Below are 19,685 nucleotides of genomic sequence, written 5' to 3' on the forward strand. Positions count from 1 at the left end.
GACATCCTTAGGTGTGGATCTTTTTTCAGTGACTTTTGAAGGCTAGCAGTTAGCAGTGCTTTCATTTTCAGCATGCTATACCTTTCTTCCAAGAGAAGTTTTGGCTACTTTTGAAAGCTCTCTAAGGATTTTTCAAGATTAAATTAGGAGATGCACAATTTAGCAAGGAACATAATATAAACGTCACTTAAAAATAACTAAGTTAATGCAAGACTGGATAGCTGGAATATTGTATTAGTAAGAAAGCCAATAAGAAATAAAGACTTTAGCCTAGAAGCATGCTAGGCACTTGCAGCCAAGCTCCTGTCCATTCTAACACTATTAAATGACTTAAGGCCAGCTATTTCAAATGTTTTGATCCCCATTTCAAGAACAGGGGAGTTATTTTTAAAGGTTGCCAGAAATGCAACAGCACTTCTGAGAATCAGGATACTGACGCAGGTGCTTGTATAAAAACATAACTTCAGGCAATAATGTTTTGCATGAAATAATGACCTACAAATAATTATTATTTCTCTGACAAGAACATTGCCTATTGATGGACCTATAAAAAGAAAATTTAATTTTGTTTTCTCTTTTTACTGGTTTTTGGCCTATGTGCATATTTGTGCAGAGCAACTTTTGTGAGAGACACTCAGGTCTTAGTGTCACTGACACATGTAATAAAAATCCTTTTGCTAGGATTTTTCTCCTGAGAAGCCTCAGAAAAGAAACGTAAACAATAACCATCTGATGGCTGTGGAATGTGGTCTGGAGATGGTTTACCAACAGGTGCATCTTTGATTGGTCTCATGTGGATTGTTTTTACTTAATGACCAATCCCAGTCCAGCTGTGTCAGACTCTCTGGTTAGTCACAAGATTTTATTATTCATTCTTTTCTAGACCGCTGATGTTTCCCTTATTTTCTTTTAGTATATGTAATTTTCTTTTAATATAATATATATCAAAAAATAATAAGTCAGCCTTCTGAAACATGGAGTCAAGATTCTCATCTCTTCCCACACCCTGGGAACCTTCAAACACTACCACATCCCAGTTCCTGTCTTCAACTGACTGGCTTCCCAGCTGAGTCAGCAAGCTTGGAAATTGTAACAGCTCAAGTTACTTGGCTTAGGGAATTTTTAACTTTTGCCAGGTATCTGTTGAGTTTGTAAAGTCCTTGGACTGGAACCACTGAATGATTTCACATCGGGCACCAACAGATGGTGACAACATTTGGTGTCTATCAACCTGCATAGTATTTGAGCTAATGTCCTAGTTCCTGCATCCTGTTACAAATCCCTTCAACTAACCAGCCTGTGTTCACTTTGGATTTGGAACAACTAATAAGCCATAAGAAGCAAATCAGTGGATGTGCAGGTAGTTTATTTTAATGGAACTTATTGCAGCTGTGGTTAAATTGAAGTTTAGGCCTTGACAATTCCTGATGTCAGGAGTGTGGAGACTGGAATAGTCCTATTGTCCTTGAAGTCAGTAAAGTCAAGTACTCTCAATCTGACAGCGCTGTTGAGGAGCACATTTAGTGCAGGTAGCTCCGTGAGTAGCTGCAGCGTGAGCTGCAGGCTGGGCTGGGAGGGCCAGGAACCCAGCCCTGAGCCCAAGTGGCCTAAGGAACCTGTGGCCCTGCCAGGGGACTGGACACTCAGGGACAGCAGGAGCCAACCACATGGAGTTTGGTGCTCTTTGACTGTGAGGTTATAAAAGCTCAGGATCCCTCCTTGAAGGCACCAGCTTGAGCTGTTACTTTATTTTGTTATTCGGTTGTTTAGCTATTGCACCATGACTAAACTATTTGAAGGCTCTGGAGGTCTGGGCTTTGGGAGATCCAGCGTGGAGCTGGGAAGGTGACTTGGTGTGCCTGTGTGATTGTGAGGGTGGAGCTGGGAAGGGTCTCCCAAGCTCAGGGAGTGTGAGGGTGACGCCAGAGTGGCTCCTGGATGGTCAGACAGGGGAGTTTCCTTAACAGTGCCTTTACATTTTATCTGTACAGAAATAGTTTTCAATCCATTGCCTTCTCATATGTGTTTCTCAACCACACAATTTCCACTTCTGTAGACAGTGTTCAAGAAATTTATCTTTAACTATATGTTGACAAGGTTGTAGGAGGAATAAAACCTTCCCTTATTTATAGACGCTTGGCTTTTAATTTCCATCTGACTTTTTGGCAAGCTTTAAGAATCAGACATGTTGTATCCTTGTTAACTATAATAGAGTTTTAATGGATTAAAATGTTTTATGTTGAGCGCAATATGACATTTAAAGCAGGCTTTAAATTTCCCAAATATATCATTTTCCACCCATCTACATTGCATAAAGGTCCAAGGCTCTAATGGGGAATTACTTACCTTACGTTTCATACAGAAATGTTTCAAATTGATTTTAAACAGCATCCACACTGGAAAAGTGATAGGTAATAGGCAGCCCATAAAATTTTTAAACTGAGAGAATCTGGAGTACAATAATTTTCTTTTATCACTCTGTCTCAGGCTTGTGTTAGACTGTATCCTTTCATAAAATAAATAGTGATTTTTTTGTGTACGTGAACATATTTATGAATTCGACAAACCACAGAACTTATTTCCTGTGGATGTTTCAAAGCTAATAAAAATAATTTTACAGAATCAGTGTCATAATACTAACAAGTCCACTGACATTCACTTAATAAGTCATGTTTTGGTAATAAGTCAAATGAACAGATACTCCTTATTTCTATTCTCTTAGGAGTCCTTTCATCAACCTCTTGCTTAGCTAAGGTCCTTCTCAAAATTATATTCATTTTTCATTCACACAATTGGAGGCTCTTAGCTCAATATCCTACTCAAACTGAGTAGCACTTTACTCCAGTTAAATGATCCAATCTAAATCAATGGGGTCATTTGAGGTGTGAGATGCTACTTGATTTAAAATATTAAAATCACTCTAGTTGGAAAATTCCTTAAATTCTTTGAAACTTTTGTTATAACTATGTCATTTATGATGCTAAGAATGATGCTGACTTAGAATACTGATGCTAGGCTGTGTCAGGCTTGTTCTTTATAGATGTTTGTTGAGCCATTGTTACTCATGAATTTTAGTTGTTTGTCACTTACTGACCCTATTTATCAATAGAGCTTAATAGCAAATGGTGAATTTAAATAAGAAAAACATTTGGAACAGGAATGGAGTATTTTTTCACTCACTTTGTTATGCATGGAAGGTAAAACATAAACCACTGTCCAAATAAAGATGTCATAGGCTGGAAGAAAGGAGAAGTAGGAAAAGGAGTGGTTTTCTTAGGGTTTTTTTCCTGTGGTCTTAGGAAAAAGCTTTGCTTCTGTTTTAGTACCCTGAATCTTCAACAAATGCCACTGGAAAGGGCAGGATGCTCAGCGTGACTTGGGATTGTGTTGGTTCTATTATCACTTAGACCTTTACCTGGAGACAGCTCTTAGGCATAGCTGAATATAATAAACCACACACAGCACTGGTTTATAGATTTCTCTGAAAAATTGGATGTACGGTGATGAAAAGTTCTGTAGGCGCTGATAAAGCAAATCAGGTTCACCTTAGTGGGAAGAGGAGTTCTATAATGCAATGTAAGTTGTGCTTGAATTAGTAGTAGTAGTAGTAAGTACTGCTTTGTTGGTTCTTTTAAATTAATTGCTCCACCTGATTGAGTTGGTTGAGGTGTTGCAATGTGGCTTCAGTGTCTCTCAGAGAAACACTGAACTTTAGAGCTCAGCTGTAAAACAGTGATATGTGGGCTCCATAAAAGGCTGACAGGACTCTGATAGACCTTTTCTATCTCCTTTATTTTCCTCAACATCTTTATCTGAAGAGAGAAGATGATATCATTAATGACAATATTAACAACAAAACCCAGGAATGATCTTTGTCAATGCTGCTTTGGTCAGTGAGTTTTGTTGCAGTTACTGTGGAAGAAGGGAAAATCAATGAATAAAATAATGGAAGTGCTAAGGAATTATGCTGTGCAGCTTGTGACCTTACAGGTGACAAATGTTAAGACTGTTTGTAGCAGTCCTGGTTCAGGCATGCAGTCAGATGGGTACAAGGACCTAACTAGAAATTGTTTGGAGTAGCTACCAATTTCCAGGAAAACTTTGAACCTTTATCAAGGTTTGCCAAGCTTGGTCAAAGGAACACCATCCGTATTCTCCTAGTCCCTATTATCCACAAATCTAAGAGAACCTGACCAGAAAATAAGACTACCATTCCTACCCTTGTGGCTCAAGCTCTTTGGAGCAATAATCCCTTTGAACATTTTCTCTTTCCCCATGCACTGTACCTCTTCTGCTACTAAATAGCTGATGTTGCTCTTGCAGGAGAGCAGCTACAATCCATACCCAGGCTCCTGCCCAGATTCGTGGCAGAGAGTGTATCAGAATGCCTTCAGGAAGCATTCAGTTCAATCTGGTCTTTAGTTTGAAATACTTCTTCCAGCAGCTCTTTCCATCTCCTTCCCATGGTTAACCCTAATGGCCATCCCCCTCCTCACCTCAACCCTGAGGCATACATTCTCTCTCCCGGGTAAATAATTAATAACGTATCAAAGCCTAGGAAGAAGTAATACAGAAGGGTTGTATTTTAATCCACCAAGTGGACTATTTTGAAAACCCCGCCTCTCCTTCTCTTCCCCTGGCATATCATGGTTTTGGCTTGAAGCATTTCTTCCTTTGCTTACCTTAGAAAATCTGTACAAATATATGTAGAGAAATTCTGTGTATTTTTCTGAACTTCAGCTTGTGCAGACTGAGAATACATAGATGAATATGTAAAAATGAGTATTAATGGAGATTTATATGCTCCTCTGAACATAGGAAATATAATTAATGCCTCTTCATATAGATGTTTGGACAATCATGTGTATATATATATATATATAATGTTTTCATATTGTAAATTCTTCATTCTTCATAATTAATAGCAGCCTGCACAAATAGTCTCACTGGATTCAGTAGGTTTATCAATGCAAGTAATTACTTACCAATGGGAATAAGGGGGTTCACATTGTATCCCAGAATGAAGTACTGATAAGATAGAGAAAGAAGAAAATTACATTGTTGGGTAATTTCTTGTTACTAGCACTGCTTATGGTTCATATTTTTAATGACAGTTAAAAATTGCTTTTCTATTAACGAAAGTGCAGCTAATAGTTTTCATTACTGAACTTTACAGGCTTCAGTCTTCAGTTTTTCAGTCACAGACTGTGATAGAATCATAGTTTACGAGGGTCCAGAGCTCAAACAAACCATTGCATTCACTTCATCAGCACCTGAAACCTGATGTGAATGTTGAAAATAAACATTATGCTACTTACATTATATGGGATAAATGGAATGATGTACATTACCCTTCAGTGCAATATACCTTAAACTCAAAATTGGAATGAACATGGGGAAGGCAGAAAGCTGTTGATTTGAGCAAACTATTAAGTTACATCAAATGTGACTTCAAAGCAATAAATATTGAAAAGCTTTGCAGTCATAAACAATAATAAATACAGTGAATGGGTTCTAAACAAAATATTTATCTGCTTAATACTGTAGAGGTAAGCAGATGTCCTTGAGCTGCTGCCAGACTGTGCTGAAATGAATGCACTATTTCATAAAGATGAATTTTGCAAACAAGCAGGGCTTCAGAGACCCAGGCCATTAAAAAACATTACTGTATCTTGACCACTGGCGTTTTGCTACAATGGGAACCATGCTTTTATGGGTAAGAATTTCAAAGAGCTGTGTGGACATTTTTCCTAAGCATTGTGTGGATGCATGGAAGCATAAAGAATTATGCAGTAAATTCTGTGGCTGAGAGATATAACTGGCATGTTACAAAGTTGCCTGCTTACAAGTACTGTGCTGATGGCACTGCTATTCTTGACATTATAATTCCGCTGCTTTCAATTCTCTGGAGATGATAAACCCCGAACAACACAGTGCCACAAGCTAAGGGAGATGGCTGGGGCTTCGTGACAATGCTCTGAAAGAGCAGCAGAGACATTATGAGGTTTGTCAGACAGCATAAAAGCCTTTATGAACCAGGTGAATTAGGCTTCCTCTGTTGTTTCCCCAAAACTGATAGTAAGGAGGGTTGTTTCCAACTGTTCCGTTTCTAGCTTTTAATAGTTAATGGGAGGTCGGGCTATAAGCTGAGATCAACCCCAGAGTAATAAATTTTACATTATTATATTTGTCTTTCTTGAAATATAAACACCAGAGGATCTATTCTCAAATGGCTTCCGACCCATTTTTTCCATAATTAATACAGGAAATTCGAGGAACGTGACTCCCCGTGCAGCTCAGACAGAGGCAGATCTGTATTCATCAGCATGGATTAATTAGTCTTTCATCAGACACACAGTTACTTCGAAGAGCTACAAAATGGGCAGTTATAAAGGAGGGAAAGCTGTCTCATAAAAATCCATAAGCCACATGTTTTCGTGAATAAGAGATACTTTTTCTAACTTTGATGTTTATTCTATGTAGTTTAAGATTTACAGCTAGATTTACCCAGCTCCACGGACATTGACCTTGCCTTCAATGCAGCAGCAGTGTGGAATGAATTGCTCTTCCCTGGTTGATTTGAAGGGCAGTACTTAACAAAAAAAAAGCAGCAAAGATTCACTGTGAATAAGAACAGCAGAGCCTCTCATTGTTCAGGTCTGAAGTCTTACTTCTGGGTCATTGTATTCAGTATGACTCCACCATGCTTGGCAGGCTTTTTCTTTGTCTTTTAATTGGGTAAACACATCTGTTTCAACCAAGAAAAGGAGAATTATGCACTGCCACTTAAATCTTAGGGACTATTCTAACAGCTCCATCTGTGACATTGAGGTGTAAGGAGTTGTTTTTTCTCAGCCTTCTCATTTTTGTTACTTATAAGAACCTCATTCATGACCTGACACAATGTTTTATGAAGTCAAGAGAAAGGCTGTCACTGTTTTTAATCAGCTTTGGATCAAATTCTCTGTTTTTCATCAGCACAGAACAAATCCTTTCACTCCAGACACCACAGTGACATAAACTCCATGGAGGTCCCAACTCATCAGCTGGAGATTTGAAGTCAACAGTAGCAGCAGAGAGGAGAACTTGGGGACCCTCAGTGGTGATATTACCTGTCTAAGATGTCTTTGTTTCAGGATGTATTGTAACTGGAGATTAATAATGCACAGCAGATTATTGCGCATTTCAGACCGCTGCCTAGGAGGAAAGCAAGGGTGGGAGAGCAGGAGGAGGAGGGCTTTGTCACACACATTGCTAAACCAGACACCTTTTGCTTGTGTTCATTACCAATCCCTGGCACATCCCCAATCTTCATTACTCTTGCAAAACTCTTTTTATAATAAAGATAAAGCCTGATTTCACCTGAAGTGTAAATGAAATCTTAAATAACAGCCATTGTCTTTGTCTTTGCTGAAGAAATTAACAAACTCTCCTGAAATACTTGCTGGTTGGTATTTTGGCATCAGGAGAAAAGCCAACAGATCCATCTGAAGTGCAGTGAAACTATCCCACAAGTGTATTAATATAAAATGAGGTTTACAGTGACTTTAGTGGTATGCACTGTGCATAAATTATTAGAGTGATGGCACTGCCAAAAAACCCTAACTAATAGGCATGTAATTCCATAAAGGAAAAGTGAGGTTAGAAGTAAATATACGTGATCTTTTCAAAAAGACCTAGTGTCCTTTTTGTGTTATGACTGACACAAAGCAGTCTTGCTCAGCAGTAGAGTTAGATTTTCAGACATCTGGGAGCTGAACAAGTGGTGTTAAGTGTACAGTCCTTCTTGGCTTTGGCTTTAAAAGTCCACATGTTCAAGGGATTTTAGATTCCTTTATATGATAATGGTATTTTTGGTCAACCTTGAAAGAAAGTAAGAGAGTTAAAATTATGTTATTATGTGCTGTCTCCTTATATGGACATGGAAAGTATGGAGTGAGAGCATTGGGTGGACTAAGCTGAAAAATCATTCCATGATTCTATGAAAAGTAGGAGTTGGAAGGGACATTAAAGATTATCTAGTTCCAACCCCATGCCGTGGACAGGAATGTCACCCACTAGATCAGGTTGCTCAAGGCCCCACTCAACCTGGCCTTCCAGGGATGGAGTCTCCAAAACCTCTCTTGGCAACCTGATCCAGTGCCTCCCTACCCTATGAGTAAAGAATTTTTTCTTGGTATCTAATCTAAATCTTTTCTCTTTTAGTTTAAAAGTGTTCCTACTTGTCCTATCATTAGCTATTTAATAAAATAGATAAAATGTAATATAAGTAAATAAAATGCAATAAGATTGACAGTAGCCACGCTTTGAGACAGTTTAGGACAGATAGTAAAACTGGACTTCTGTATTTACAATGAATTAACCTATCTTCCTAAGCTTTGACCTATTCTCATGGAAAAGGAGTAGATAGCTTGTAGTGACTTTTCCAATGGAAGATCAAGTGCATGCACAATTTGCCTGCTCTGTGCTGCTGTTAAGGTACAAGTTTTAAATGGAAAATGTCCGGATATGCTGCTATTTTAGGTCTGAGGAAATATGCTGGTGATGAAGTTAAGCACCTGAGTGCTAAGTGGTTTTGGATTACAACATTTGTTTCAAACAGATTATAGATTTTGTAAGTGCACCCTGGATGTAATGTGTAAAGATTTCCACTTCTGAAAGATGTACATTGAGCATTATGCAAATAAGCCATTGCTTACTCAGATGGTAGAATAATCTCTTTGTCCTGACATGACAAGTAAAGTATGTTTCCCCTTGTTATCCCCATCTGTCACAAGATGATAAACCTCAGATCTGTACAAGTCTTATCTGAATGTATTTGTTAACATCTTGCTTTGCTGGCCACCATCATGTATCGTTTTCATTGTGTAACTAAGTAGTTGCATTTTTTTTTTATCAGCCAGGAGGCAACTGGAATTACTTGATTTCTCCACATAGGTCCAGCTGGGAAAAGCATTTGGTTTAACTCATCCCTGTTCTACACATCACAGAAATATATTTATCAAGCATAAACTTAAGAACTCTTCCAAACAGATATGCATTTCTGAATCAGAGCTATGGTATTTCAAGTTGTTTCTTTGCAATTAAGTTATATTCAGTGCTGATTGCACAATATAAAACCCACTAATATTTCACTTGCTGCGTAATTTGTAGGGATAAAGACCTCTTCACATTGAAATACAGCCGATGAATCCATTTACTGCGTGAGAACCTGATTTATGTAGGGCATATGATTTCCTCGTGGCTTTGCACTGCTGCAAGTGGGCTGATTGTATTTATTTCTCTTTTTTTTTTTCTTCTTTTTGTTTTCTCTAACAGCGGGGACAACGTATATCTTTAGCAAAGGTGGTGGACAGATCACTTACACGTGGCCTCCCAACGACCGGCCGAGCACTCGAGCAGACAGACTGGCAATAGGGTTTAGCACTGTGCAAAAAGAGGCTGTGCTGGTGCGAGTGGACAGTTCTACTGGCCTTGGAGATTATTTAGAGCTGCATATTGTAAGTAATCATCTCGCCAAAGGCGTGAGATTTCTTCTTGTCTTGCTTGTGCTTGCGTTCGCAGGGGTTTCAATTTGTTTTGTCGGAGTGTGGTTATTGCAATTAATGAACCTTTTGGGGTCAATAGTGGACTAAATGATGCTGGTTTATTGCAGATGATGTTGTACAGGGTCTCAGACATTCTCAAAATGCCTTTTTTGTTGCTACAGTGCTACTTTTCATAGCTTTTCAATTAAAAATCATACTGAGATGCTACCTGTACAGATAGGGCAGTTTATTGCAGGGTAATTACATGGAACAGATTTTAGCAGTGTCAGAGTATGTTTATCCTGGGGGATTTAATCTGAAATCTAATAGTGGAATTGCAATGTATCTCAGCTGGCTGTGTTTTTTGTTATTATTAGAATTTGTCCTCTAATTTCACCATTCTTTTGTGTTGGTAAATCTTAAGCAGGAAGACTGTCAGGCTAGGAAGTCTTAGAAAGTAATTTTAGCTGCCTTAAAGCAAGGAACTAGCAATCAAAATTGAAAGCATATGGAGTTTTATGGCATCATAAATAAGTGATCAATTGAGAAAAACATAACTGGAGCAGTATAAAATTTTGTTGTTTAGATTAGTCTGAACTTTGTTAATGTGTTCATTTGATTTTTATTTGAGAATGTCTCTGCTTTCAGGAAGAGTTGGGTTCCTTTTGAATGAAATTACTTATTGATCTATAACCAATTACACTTTTACCCTCAGAAAGCATTCAGCAGTGATCATTTTCAAAATTAGGCGGGATTATGGTATTCAATCTTCCCAGACTCCTTTTTCTGCAAAGGCACTCTTACATTGTGGATAAAGGTGATTTTTTATTTATTTACTGGCTTGAGTAAATAAAGAAAGAAAACCTTAAATAAAATTCAGAGGTTGTCTATACCCTTATCTTACATTGAATCACATGGATGACGTAGTTGGCTGGTTTTGTGCAATCTTAGTTTGAAAATGTGAACAAAGCAACTTCTCCTGGCTGCCAGAAAAACTGAGAGCCTACATATTTCAAGGCAAGTATTGTGTTGCTAGACAGAATTTAAATATTTGCTTTGCAAACACCAGGTGCCTTGTTATAGTTTACCTCTTTATTTGCCATCTCAGAGCAAACCCATCCTCTGTGGTCAACAGAGTTCCCTTCTTCTTACAATTTTTTTCTTTTTTTTTTTTGTTCATTAGCATAGAAACGAATATTTTCCTTGTATTCTTACTATACTTGAAGTCTATCAAAGCTATCATATTTGTTTGCTCTTCCATCTAGCCATGATATTTCTATTTTAAAGCAAACATTATGTTCATTAATGATGAGTTGGAGATGAAAAATTATTGCCTGCTCATAAGTGTTTGTAGTTTTCAATTTTTTTTTCCTCAAATAACTTTCTTATACCCATGCTGTAGCAAAAGATGGTTAAAAAAAGAATAATTGAGAGTTTTCTATGGTCAGAAACACTACCAGCTTAATAGGGATGGGGAAAATGGTAAATTATATTTTAGTGGTTCTTTTGAAATTTCTGTGAAGCAGCAAAACATTCTTTCATCCTGCTCTATGGGGTGATATTGGCCTCCCCCTGCTGCCTTTGCAAGGGACTTTGGGGACCTCCCTGAAGCCTGCTCTGCTTCAGAGCAAAATGGTAACTGTGTGAAATTTCACTGGAATGAGATTTGACCTCTGAGAGCAGCTTCAGAGTAGTCTGTCCCTAGAGTGGAGACACTGAGGGATCAACCTGAAATCCTAAGACATTTGGCAAGGACATTTATGACAGTTATCAGTGATAGATAAAGCTTGGAAAACTATTGGGATATAATTTCCCAGAATCTAATTCAAATAAGGATAATATTCAAAGGGAAGTTGAAAGGCAGTATTTTCAAAAGCATTTTTGACACCAAAGACCATATATCTTAAAGTCACTTGAGCTGCGGATACTTCTGAGAATTTTACCTGGGATCCATTTTAGCTCAGAAAGATAGTGTGTGAGATATCACAGTTCTAAAAATGAAGAGAACATAGAAACAGGGAGGCCTACGTATGTGTTATATTTGAAAAATAGTTAATTGGGTCTAAATGTTTCCATATTGGCAACTACTGTGTTAAACCAGCTGTAATGAAAACAGTAGGAGGGGTTTGTCATTCAAGACTTCCTTCTTTCACAAGGTGTATATGCCACTAGGGGTGTCTTATCTACTAAACAACCAGAAACATGCTATGGATAGTGGAAGGAGATAAAACTAGAAGGATGAAGTGTTTAATTCTGCATGGTCTTTTGCATGTACCCACTCACTGTGAATATGCATGAGCAAAAAATGCCTGTGTACCTGGAGATGCACTGTGCATGGATAACTCACCTGTGTGTGGTGGCAAAAAAAGTTGCCCTGGAATTATTGCTTTAAAAAAATGTAGATTATAGCCCTCACTAGCATGTTGGGGAGGGTGCTTGAGAGCTTTGAGGTAGCTTGCTCTTAACTTTCTTCATTCTAGAAATGGAAGAGGAAATTATAAATTAGATTATGGTACTTCACTGTGTGCTTACCCTCTTTATTATTCTGTTTACTTAAAGACAATGTAAACCTAATAATGAAATCAAGCTTGTAACAAATTCTGATTTTGAAAATTGCTGCTGGATCATCTGAATCACACTTTTGGTGTTAGGTTAGGAACATATTTATTTAAAGTAATCATTTAACCTCTCTAAATAGCCATTGTTATGAGAAACATTTTTAAAAATGTGTAGTCTGTATTGCTTCCAGACGCTTAACAGTTCCAGTGCAAATATTTTACGTTCCAAGATAGATTATTATAAAATTCCACCTGTACTGTAGCAGCATAAATATGGTGTTTGTGTGTATGGTACCTATGCAACACAGTACTTCAGGAAAGGGATTTTAAAATGTTTTAGTCATCCAGAGCTGCAGCAATTAGCTTTCATTTCAATCATTTGACTTCTCGTTTGGAAGTGGGCTCCCTTGCTGTCTCTGCTGGGTGATCTAGTTCAAGAGGAAATAGATATCCTGCCTAAAAGTCTACTGCCACTTCCTCTCTTGTTGATGGATAAATGAAGGACAAGTGGCTCTGATAATTACTGCAAGCTTCCTTTTTTTCTTTTCATGACATGGTCTGCATCCATCTCCATGTCACATGGAAAGAGGCAGCAGCTTTTCATGCAGTGTTCAATTAATCACCACGTGCACTCCTGCCCTTACCTTTTTGTCTGACTTTTAGTGCCTTTAGGTAATTCTGTCAGTGATTCCTGTTCCTACCTCCACTTTTCTTCTCTTCCTACCCTGTTATCCCACATCATTAGAAAGCAAAGTGTACAAACATATGAATGTCATTGTCTTCCACAGGCACTGTGCTGTTGCTACTTTGAGTTTTTAGCTTTCCTATGGTGAGGAATAAAGTGAAGTTAGACAAAGATATCATGTCAGAGGGCTAAGAAGTCCTGTTAAATTGCTCTTTCTGTCAGTGCTGGTAGCATAAGAAACTGTAATTCTCCTGTGTTGCGCAAGAGAATTTGTGCAACAATATTTGCTCTGTTTGAGAGGAAGGATGTATTTCTATCAACAGACTTCAGCCATTATAAAAAATATGTAAATTATACCATGTTTTCATCTTTCATTGTCAAAATGAAAGACTTTATAACAAAATGTAACATTTTTTTATACCTGATGGAAAGAATCAGCAGTTTCTGTGTCTTCTTTGTCTGTATCGTTTGTTTGAAAATCAAAGTATTTGCGGAGCACAAAGCAGCTGTTTTTATGGTGGTAGCTGATTTTGAAGCTAAGATCAAGAAGTTTGTATGGAGCATAAGGCCAGCAGAGCATTTAAAAGTATAAAGCTTTGGCATTCCAAAGACACCCAGCCTAGGACACATGAACTAGTTAAACTGAACTGATCACTTCTCCTAACTCAAGCAGGGTGAGAATGTATTAATTATTCTCATTTACAGGTATGGACCTGCTGAATTATGTGAAGTGGTGATGAGCATTCTCATAGGAAACATTCAGAGGTCTAAAAGAAGGAATTAGGCAGATGTGGCAATGTTTTGAATGTTGTCTTAACCCTCTCTGGGAGGAAAGTGGGGCAACATGCCCTGTGATTCCAGTGAGAGACAGTGGCTGTTTATAATTAGGATATAGAAAACGTATCAAAACACAAAGAAATAAAGTTCAGGGTAGATGTTAGTAGATATTTTTTGTTTCATTGTATTTCATGTCACTAGGAAACAATATTTTTGAGGAAATGCTAACCAGTAAGATTAATACTGTGATGATAAAGCATGGAAAACTGCTTCAAAAGATTTGCTAACACATCACCTGAAAAAGTAGGGTATGGTTAAAACAGATGGCATCAATATATGGAAGGCACAACACAATTAACCTGAAATACTGTGAAGATGTAGCATTACTGGCATGATGGATTAATCAATATTGTCCTTAGACTTCCAAGATGTGTTTGTGAGGCTTTCAGAATTACAATTAATGACTGAGGTGAGCAGTCACGGGAGTGGAAAGATTGTATGACTTACAGAAAATGGAGTTTTGGGCAGTGAGTAGACTCAGTTCATGCTCTTTGTCCCCAAATATTAACATACGACATATATTAAAATATATATATTGTAGAAATGGCATTTTTTAATTTTATCTTTTCAAACTTTCAGCAAACTTAAAATGAGTATTATTTCCTACTCCCCTCCCTCTGTCTCTTAGTTATACATATGCAGTACTGTGCTACACCAGGCTTTAAATAGCTGACTCTGTTAGACTTTTTTGGTAGATATCCATAAAATATGGATAGTTTTAACTTGTGCAAGTATAATGGCCTTCCCTCAAGTGAACAGAAGGAGAAAAACTCAAGTGAGGATCAGAGTTTTGTATTTGAGTTTACCAGGGAAAGAACTGCAATATTTTATGATAAATGCATTTGTTATTCTCTTTTGAGTACTTCACATGTCTTGGGCTTAATGTCTAATGGAAAGTCAATTGATTTTTATTGACTTGGTTGTATTTGGATCAATTCCCAGAGAGCTGGATGTACTTTCAGTGAGATTGATGATAAAAATACCTTTGATTTTAGTGGTTTGTATTTGAGCTAATTAATTTTCCCAGGAAGAGTTTAATAATATTGAAAAAATATTATTTCTAGAATATGATTTCTTCTAATAGTCATCATTCAAATCTAGAATTCCTTATTATTAGATGCATACTTATGGAAAGCAAAGATTTGGGAAGGCCAATGTTGGCTTGTATATTCATGAAATAGTAATGAGTTTAAAATTGAATTATTCACGTCCAGGAAGGGACTAAAAAAAAAAAAAAAAAAGACAGACCTAGTTTTCAGAAATCTGATATTTTGGAAGTGCTGAACATGCACAACAGTGGCTAAAGTCAATGGAAGCTGAATGTAGTCAGCACCTCTGAAAACCAGGTCATCATCATATCAGCTAAGTGGGCATCAGGGATCCTGGAAAGCCTGGAAAGACTTTAGACCATTATGTTTATCAGAGCTGTGGTTTTTAATATTTTGCTACCTTGAAGTACAAGAACATTTCATAAGGCTGATGTTATAGAACTCTGTTATTATTTGATATTTCCTTATTTTGCTTATAGATGCAATATTTATTTGTGATTTCTTTCTTCATTTATGTATGTGAATGTAAAATGCTGTAGGAATTTTAAGTATTATGGACAGTGGTTGTTTTCCTTGGGGAACAAAAATCTCAGCAACCAGACCATATGTTACCCTTTAAACTGAAAATAATTACTATGGAAGAAGGATTTCCAGACTTGTTTATGGGTTTGAATAAAAAAAAGCCAGTGCAATCAAAGAAGACTCATTTATGGAACTAGACAGGTAGGTGAGAATGCAATTCAATGCACACAAACATTAAGTTAATTAGAATGGGAGCAGTGAATTAATCTAGGGAATTTGTACTAAATGCAGCAATCATTTACCTCACTGATCAGGTTAAAGATCTAACTTTGCAGGAAAGAAAATAAATGAATCACTGAGATGGTCAAGTCATGCCTTGAAACCATGCAGTTAAGTTATTCTTTTGTATCAGCAGAGACAAAGATTAAAAAAAGCTCTGAAAAGGGCTTTTATTATATAAGCAATTTGTTAATGCCTCGCCTCGAATACTCTGCACAATCTGTTATTGCACATTGAGCAACAGTGGTCTGTTCTCGCCATAAACAGACCAAATTGCTGAGGGAAGGTTATGGAAATGTGCTAATTCTGGCACAGAACAGACTGATACCTTACTGTATGAAAAGTATGAATGGGATTTGTACAGATGATGTAATTAAGCAGTTTGACTCTGACTGCCATCAGGGAGCACTGCAAGGAGAAATCCTGATGTTCTGGGGAAGGTCCAGTGTACCAGTGTGGTAGGGATGATCTCCCAGCCTGGTTCCTCAGCCCAGAATTGTGCTTGAGGGAGGCAGCTCCTCTCCTTTTCTTTCTTTATCTTGGGATAAAATAGAAATTCTCGCTTCCCTCTATCCGGCAAATAACTCCTTTATGCATCCTGTTCCTTTTGTGCTTTTGGGAGAATACAAGCTTCCTTCCCAAAAAAGCATGCTGTGTGATGGGGTCGCCACCTGCCAGCCCCTTGACCAGAGAAAATTGCACATCCAGTAGGACCCAGCTTCCTAGCTGAAGTACCGTGTCAGTGGCACAATGTTCCAGCCCTCAACAGTGATGAACTTCCTCAAGTGTTTCCTTCTAGAAATGGTGTAAAGCCTGGCTGAAGGTGGGTAGGTCTTTAAAACACTTCTGGTGGGCCCATGTATATCAGAATCAGCTGAAAACAATATGGAAAGAATTGCATGCGGCCATGGTGTTGTATGAAGTTATTGTACAGATCAGGTAGTGGATTCTAAATTCCCTTCTGATCCTGCATATCTCAAAATTACACTGGAAATTGGATCCATCTGTTGGCAGAACTTTTTAAGGTCCAGAACTTTGCTACTGAATTTGATGGCAAGTCTTCCTATAAATTTATTGTTGCAAACTGTGCACAAATGGAACCTTAGATCTGGCACGAGGAGAGAACATAAACATGGAACTTAATTTTCTTTCTGAGTTTAAAAAAGCACCAAGATTAGGAATAGAAGGGGTTTGGCCTGGGTCATGTTATATTAAAAACAAAAACTCTGCATTTTTAAGAATTCAAATGGACCAATTTGGAAGAGCAAGCACAAGACCAAGCATATTTAATTAGCACAAACTTGAAGAGGCTTATGACCTCCTCATAAATCTCCTTTAATTTTTTACGTTGTCACTTTTAAAGCTCTGAAGTACTGTGTGGATTACATCCAGTCGTATTTTCAAGGATTATTTCTTTCTCTTCCCTTTCCTTTGTTTCCCAACTTGTTCTTCTGCCATGTCCTCGAACACAAATTCCCGTGTTGTGCAAATTCAGCGATCCCAGTGAATCCCAGTGAAACAAGTGGCAAACATCCAGGGGTCTCAGGGATTGCATACATTTTCTTTCCCATGAAATGAGGCATAGGAAGGGCAGGGGAGTCACCTTAGGTGGTATCTGTGTGGTGTACTCACATGGAAGAACTTCTTGATGAGAACCATTGATAAGTTCCTCTTAATTAAAAAACAAAAGCAGCAACAACAGAGCAAATAAACATGTGGCCAGAATTAGGAGGCATATCCTTGGGTGTCGGGGCTTTTCACGTATAAATAACAAATTTCTGGCTTCAGAAAGGAGGACACAGGAATTAGTTTATGAGTTACAAATAAATAAATAGACCATCTTGCCTCCCACCATTCCTAGTTAATGTTATCTCCTCTCACTGACGTTTTAGATCTATCACAATCTAATCACATACTTGTAATTTAAAATTCCTGGTGCTGGCTACTAGCCAACATCCTTCTGTATGAAGGTTGTAGATATTTTAATAACTTGGCACCAACTCTCCCAGAACATTGCCATGTATAAAAAGCACCAATAAAAAATTTAGCAGGCGTCTTAGCAACTTTATTAAGATTAAAAGGATACTTGACTATTTGAAGTAGCAGAGCCATTGAGGTGTTCACCGTAACCTGGCTGATCATCCAAATGAAGAAGGAACTGAAATACAGGAAATTATTGTCATTATTTGGAGAATGAGAGCTCTGGATGACTGAGAGTGAAATCCAAGAGCAGGCTACTTTTGCCCACTTATTTCATGGAGGTGATATTCTGCTTATTATATTTAGACATAGATATATTGGTATCTCTATTATATGCTTATATAAATAAAAAATAAGCATATACAGTTTGTTATATGTAAGAGAGTCGGCCCTGATAATATTTCCAAGCTTATTCCTACCTAGTTCTTGTCTAATTTTAGAGAAGCACAAGATGATTTATACTTCTTCCTCCCTGCTGGGCATGGCTGGCTCAACACCAGGTGGAAGGAATGTGTACCCAGTGTGTCAGAAGCTGTGACAGTGCAGGCAGAGGACAGGTTTGGGCTGACAATGTGTGGTTTGGGGAAAAAAAAAAGAAAAAAACAGGCAGGCTGGAGCAATGGTATCACGTTCAGCATATCCTAGACTGTGCTTTTAGCTCCTAATGGCAGCTTGAATAAAGGTCTGTGACTCTCAGACTGCTGTTGACCCACTGAAGAAGGGTCAGGTTTGCATAGGACAGATCGGGGTTTGTTTCCTACAAATAAAAGCCAGAATCCAAGATCTGGCCCATTAACTCCCTGTCTTTTGAATTTATGAGCCCTAAGTGAGGATAAGGATGAAGTGTGCACTGCAGCACAAAGTACCAGTGTAGTGGTTTTTCAGTGGATATGCAGTATGAACAATATTAGTTTTAATACTAGTGAGATTGATGCAGAGCAAGATGAGGGCAAAAGTGCTGCTGGAGACCTGAACAGATTCTGATTCTAACTCCAAGTAATCCTAATCCCATCACTTCCACTATTGATTTGTTTGAAAATATTGCAGAAATATGAGTTAAGTACGAGCAGGATCTCCATCAAACCAGAAAACTACTGGTGGAAGGTGAGGTGCAGAAGAAATTTTACAGAGCCTGCTGCTTTCATTCAGTCATTTATTTAAGTAAATATTGCTAATGTAGTTAATCACTTTGTGCAAATAAGGAAAGCTCATCTTAATACTATTCTGGTTTTGTGAGATACTACCTTAATTGTAACTCACAATTAGTTAATTAGACCACTTACTTAATTCAGATTTTGCTCTGTGAAGCCTCAGTGTCATCACAAAATTGAAGACTTCTTTTCATATTTAGTGCTAGTTTACTTTTTTCCTTCTAGACTGTTTCGTGGTCTTGAGCCTTTCTCCATTTCCTTACACCACTGTATGTGTGAGGAGAAACTGGAGTAAAATCACTGCGTGGGTGTAGGGGAGGGTGGAACTGGACACACAGGGCTTGGCTCCTACCTCACATCCAATGAACTTACTTAACTTTTGTAGTCCTAGGCACTAGCTCATTGCACCAGGCTTATTCAGGAAACTGAGCCAGAGCAGGAAATTTATTTGTGTTTTCTGAAACACTGGCTGCCAGTTGTATCTTCATCTTCTTTTCACTTACTTGCCGATGCTCTTTAATCACTGTCTCTCTTACCTTGACACCCTTGACATCAGTGCATCTCCACTGCTGGTGGATCACTGAGCAGCCTATCACTTTCTCTCCCAGCAACAGCCACAGGTGTACAATATTTGCCTTCTCTTTGAATCCAGCAGTGATTCTTCCCACTTGACAGCAGGCTGCTGCTGCTAAGTCTTTTTTTTTTTTTTGCTTAGATCATACCACTCTGAGGCATTCCTGCAACAATAATAGACAGGATAAAGATTTAATGAACTGATACTGTCAATGTTCTGTGTTCTGGTGGCTTATGTTTAATGTAACAATCTAACAATCCCACTAACAACAGGTGAGTTTCCCTGTTAAGTGTTTGGAGAAGCTTAAATATCTGGCTGTTTGTGAAAGCCCATTTACACTGAAACATGCTAATGTTTCAGAGGGTGGATTAGCTGAAGGAACTGACTCATGCATTTCCTGCCTGTCGATAATTACCTAGCTTACGTTGAATAGGGGATGCTGAGGAACAAAGGAAAGACACAGCCCTTCAGTTTTGCCAGCTCTCCGTGAAATTATCCCCAAGCCTTCAGTGCAGCAGCACCA

General features: G+C 38.0%; 1 protein-coding gene across 36 annotated transcripts in view; it reads left to right on the forward strand.

Moving 5' to 3' along the window:
- The window catches only part of NRXN1 (neurexin 1), a 675,546-nt gene that overhangs the window by 455,287 nt on the left and 200,574 nt on the right, over nt 1-19,685 (forward strand). For all 36 annotated transcript variants that reach the window (XM_030946729.1, XM_030946748.1, XM_030946751.1 and 33 more), the window contains one exon: nt 9,319-9,500. In XM_030946729.1, coding sequence (XP_030802589.1) covers nt 9,319-9,500 — 182 coding nt within the window. The remainder of the gene's footprint in view (nt 1-9,318; nt 9,501-19,685) is intronic.

This window comes from Camarhynchus parvulus, chromosome 3 (assembly GCF_901933205.1).
Source record: "Camarhynchus parvulus chromosome 3, STF_HiC, whole genome shotgun sequence".
Lineage (NCBI taxonomy): Eukaryota > Metazoa > Chordata > Aves > Passeriformes > Thraupidae > Camarhynchus > Camarhynchus parvulus.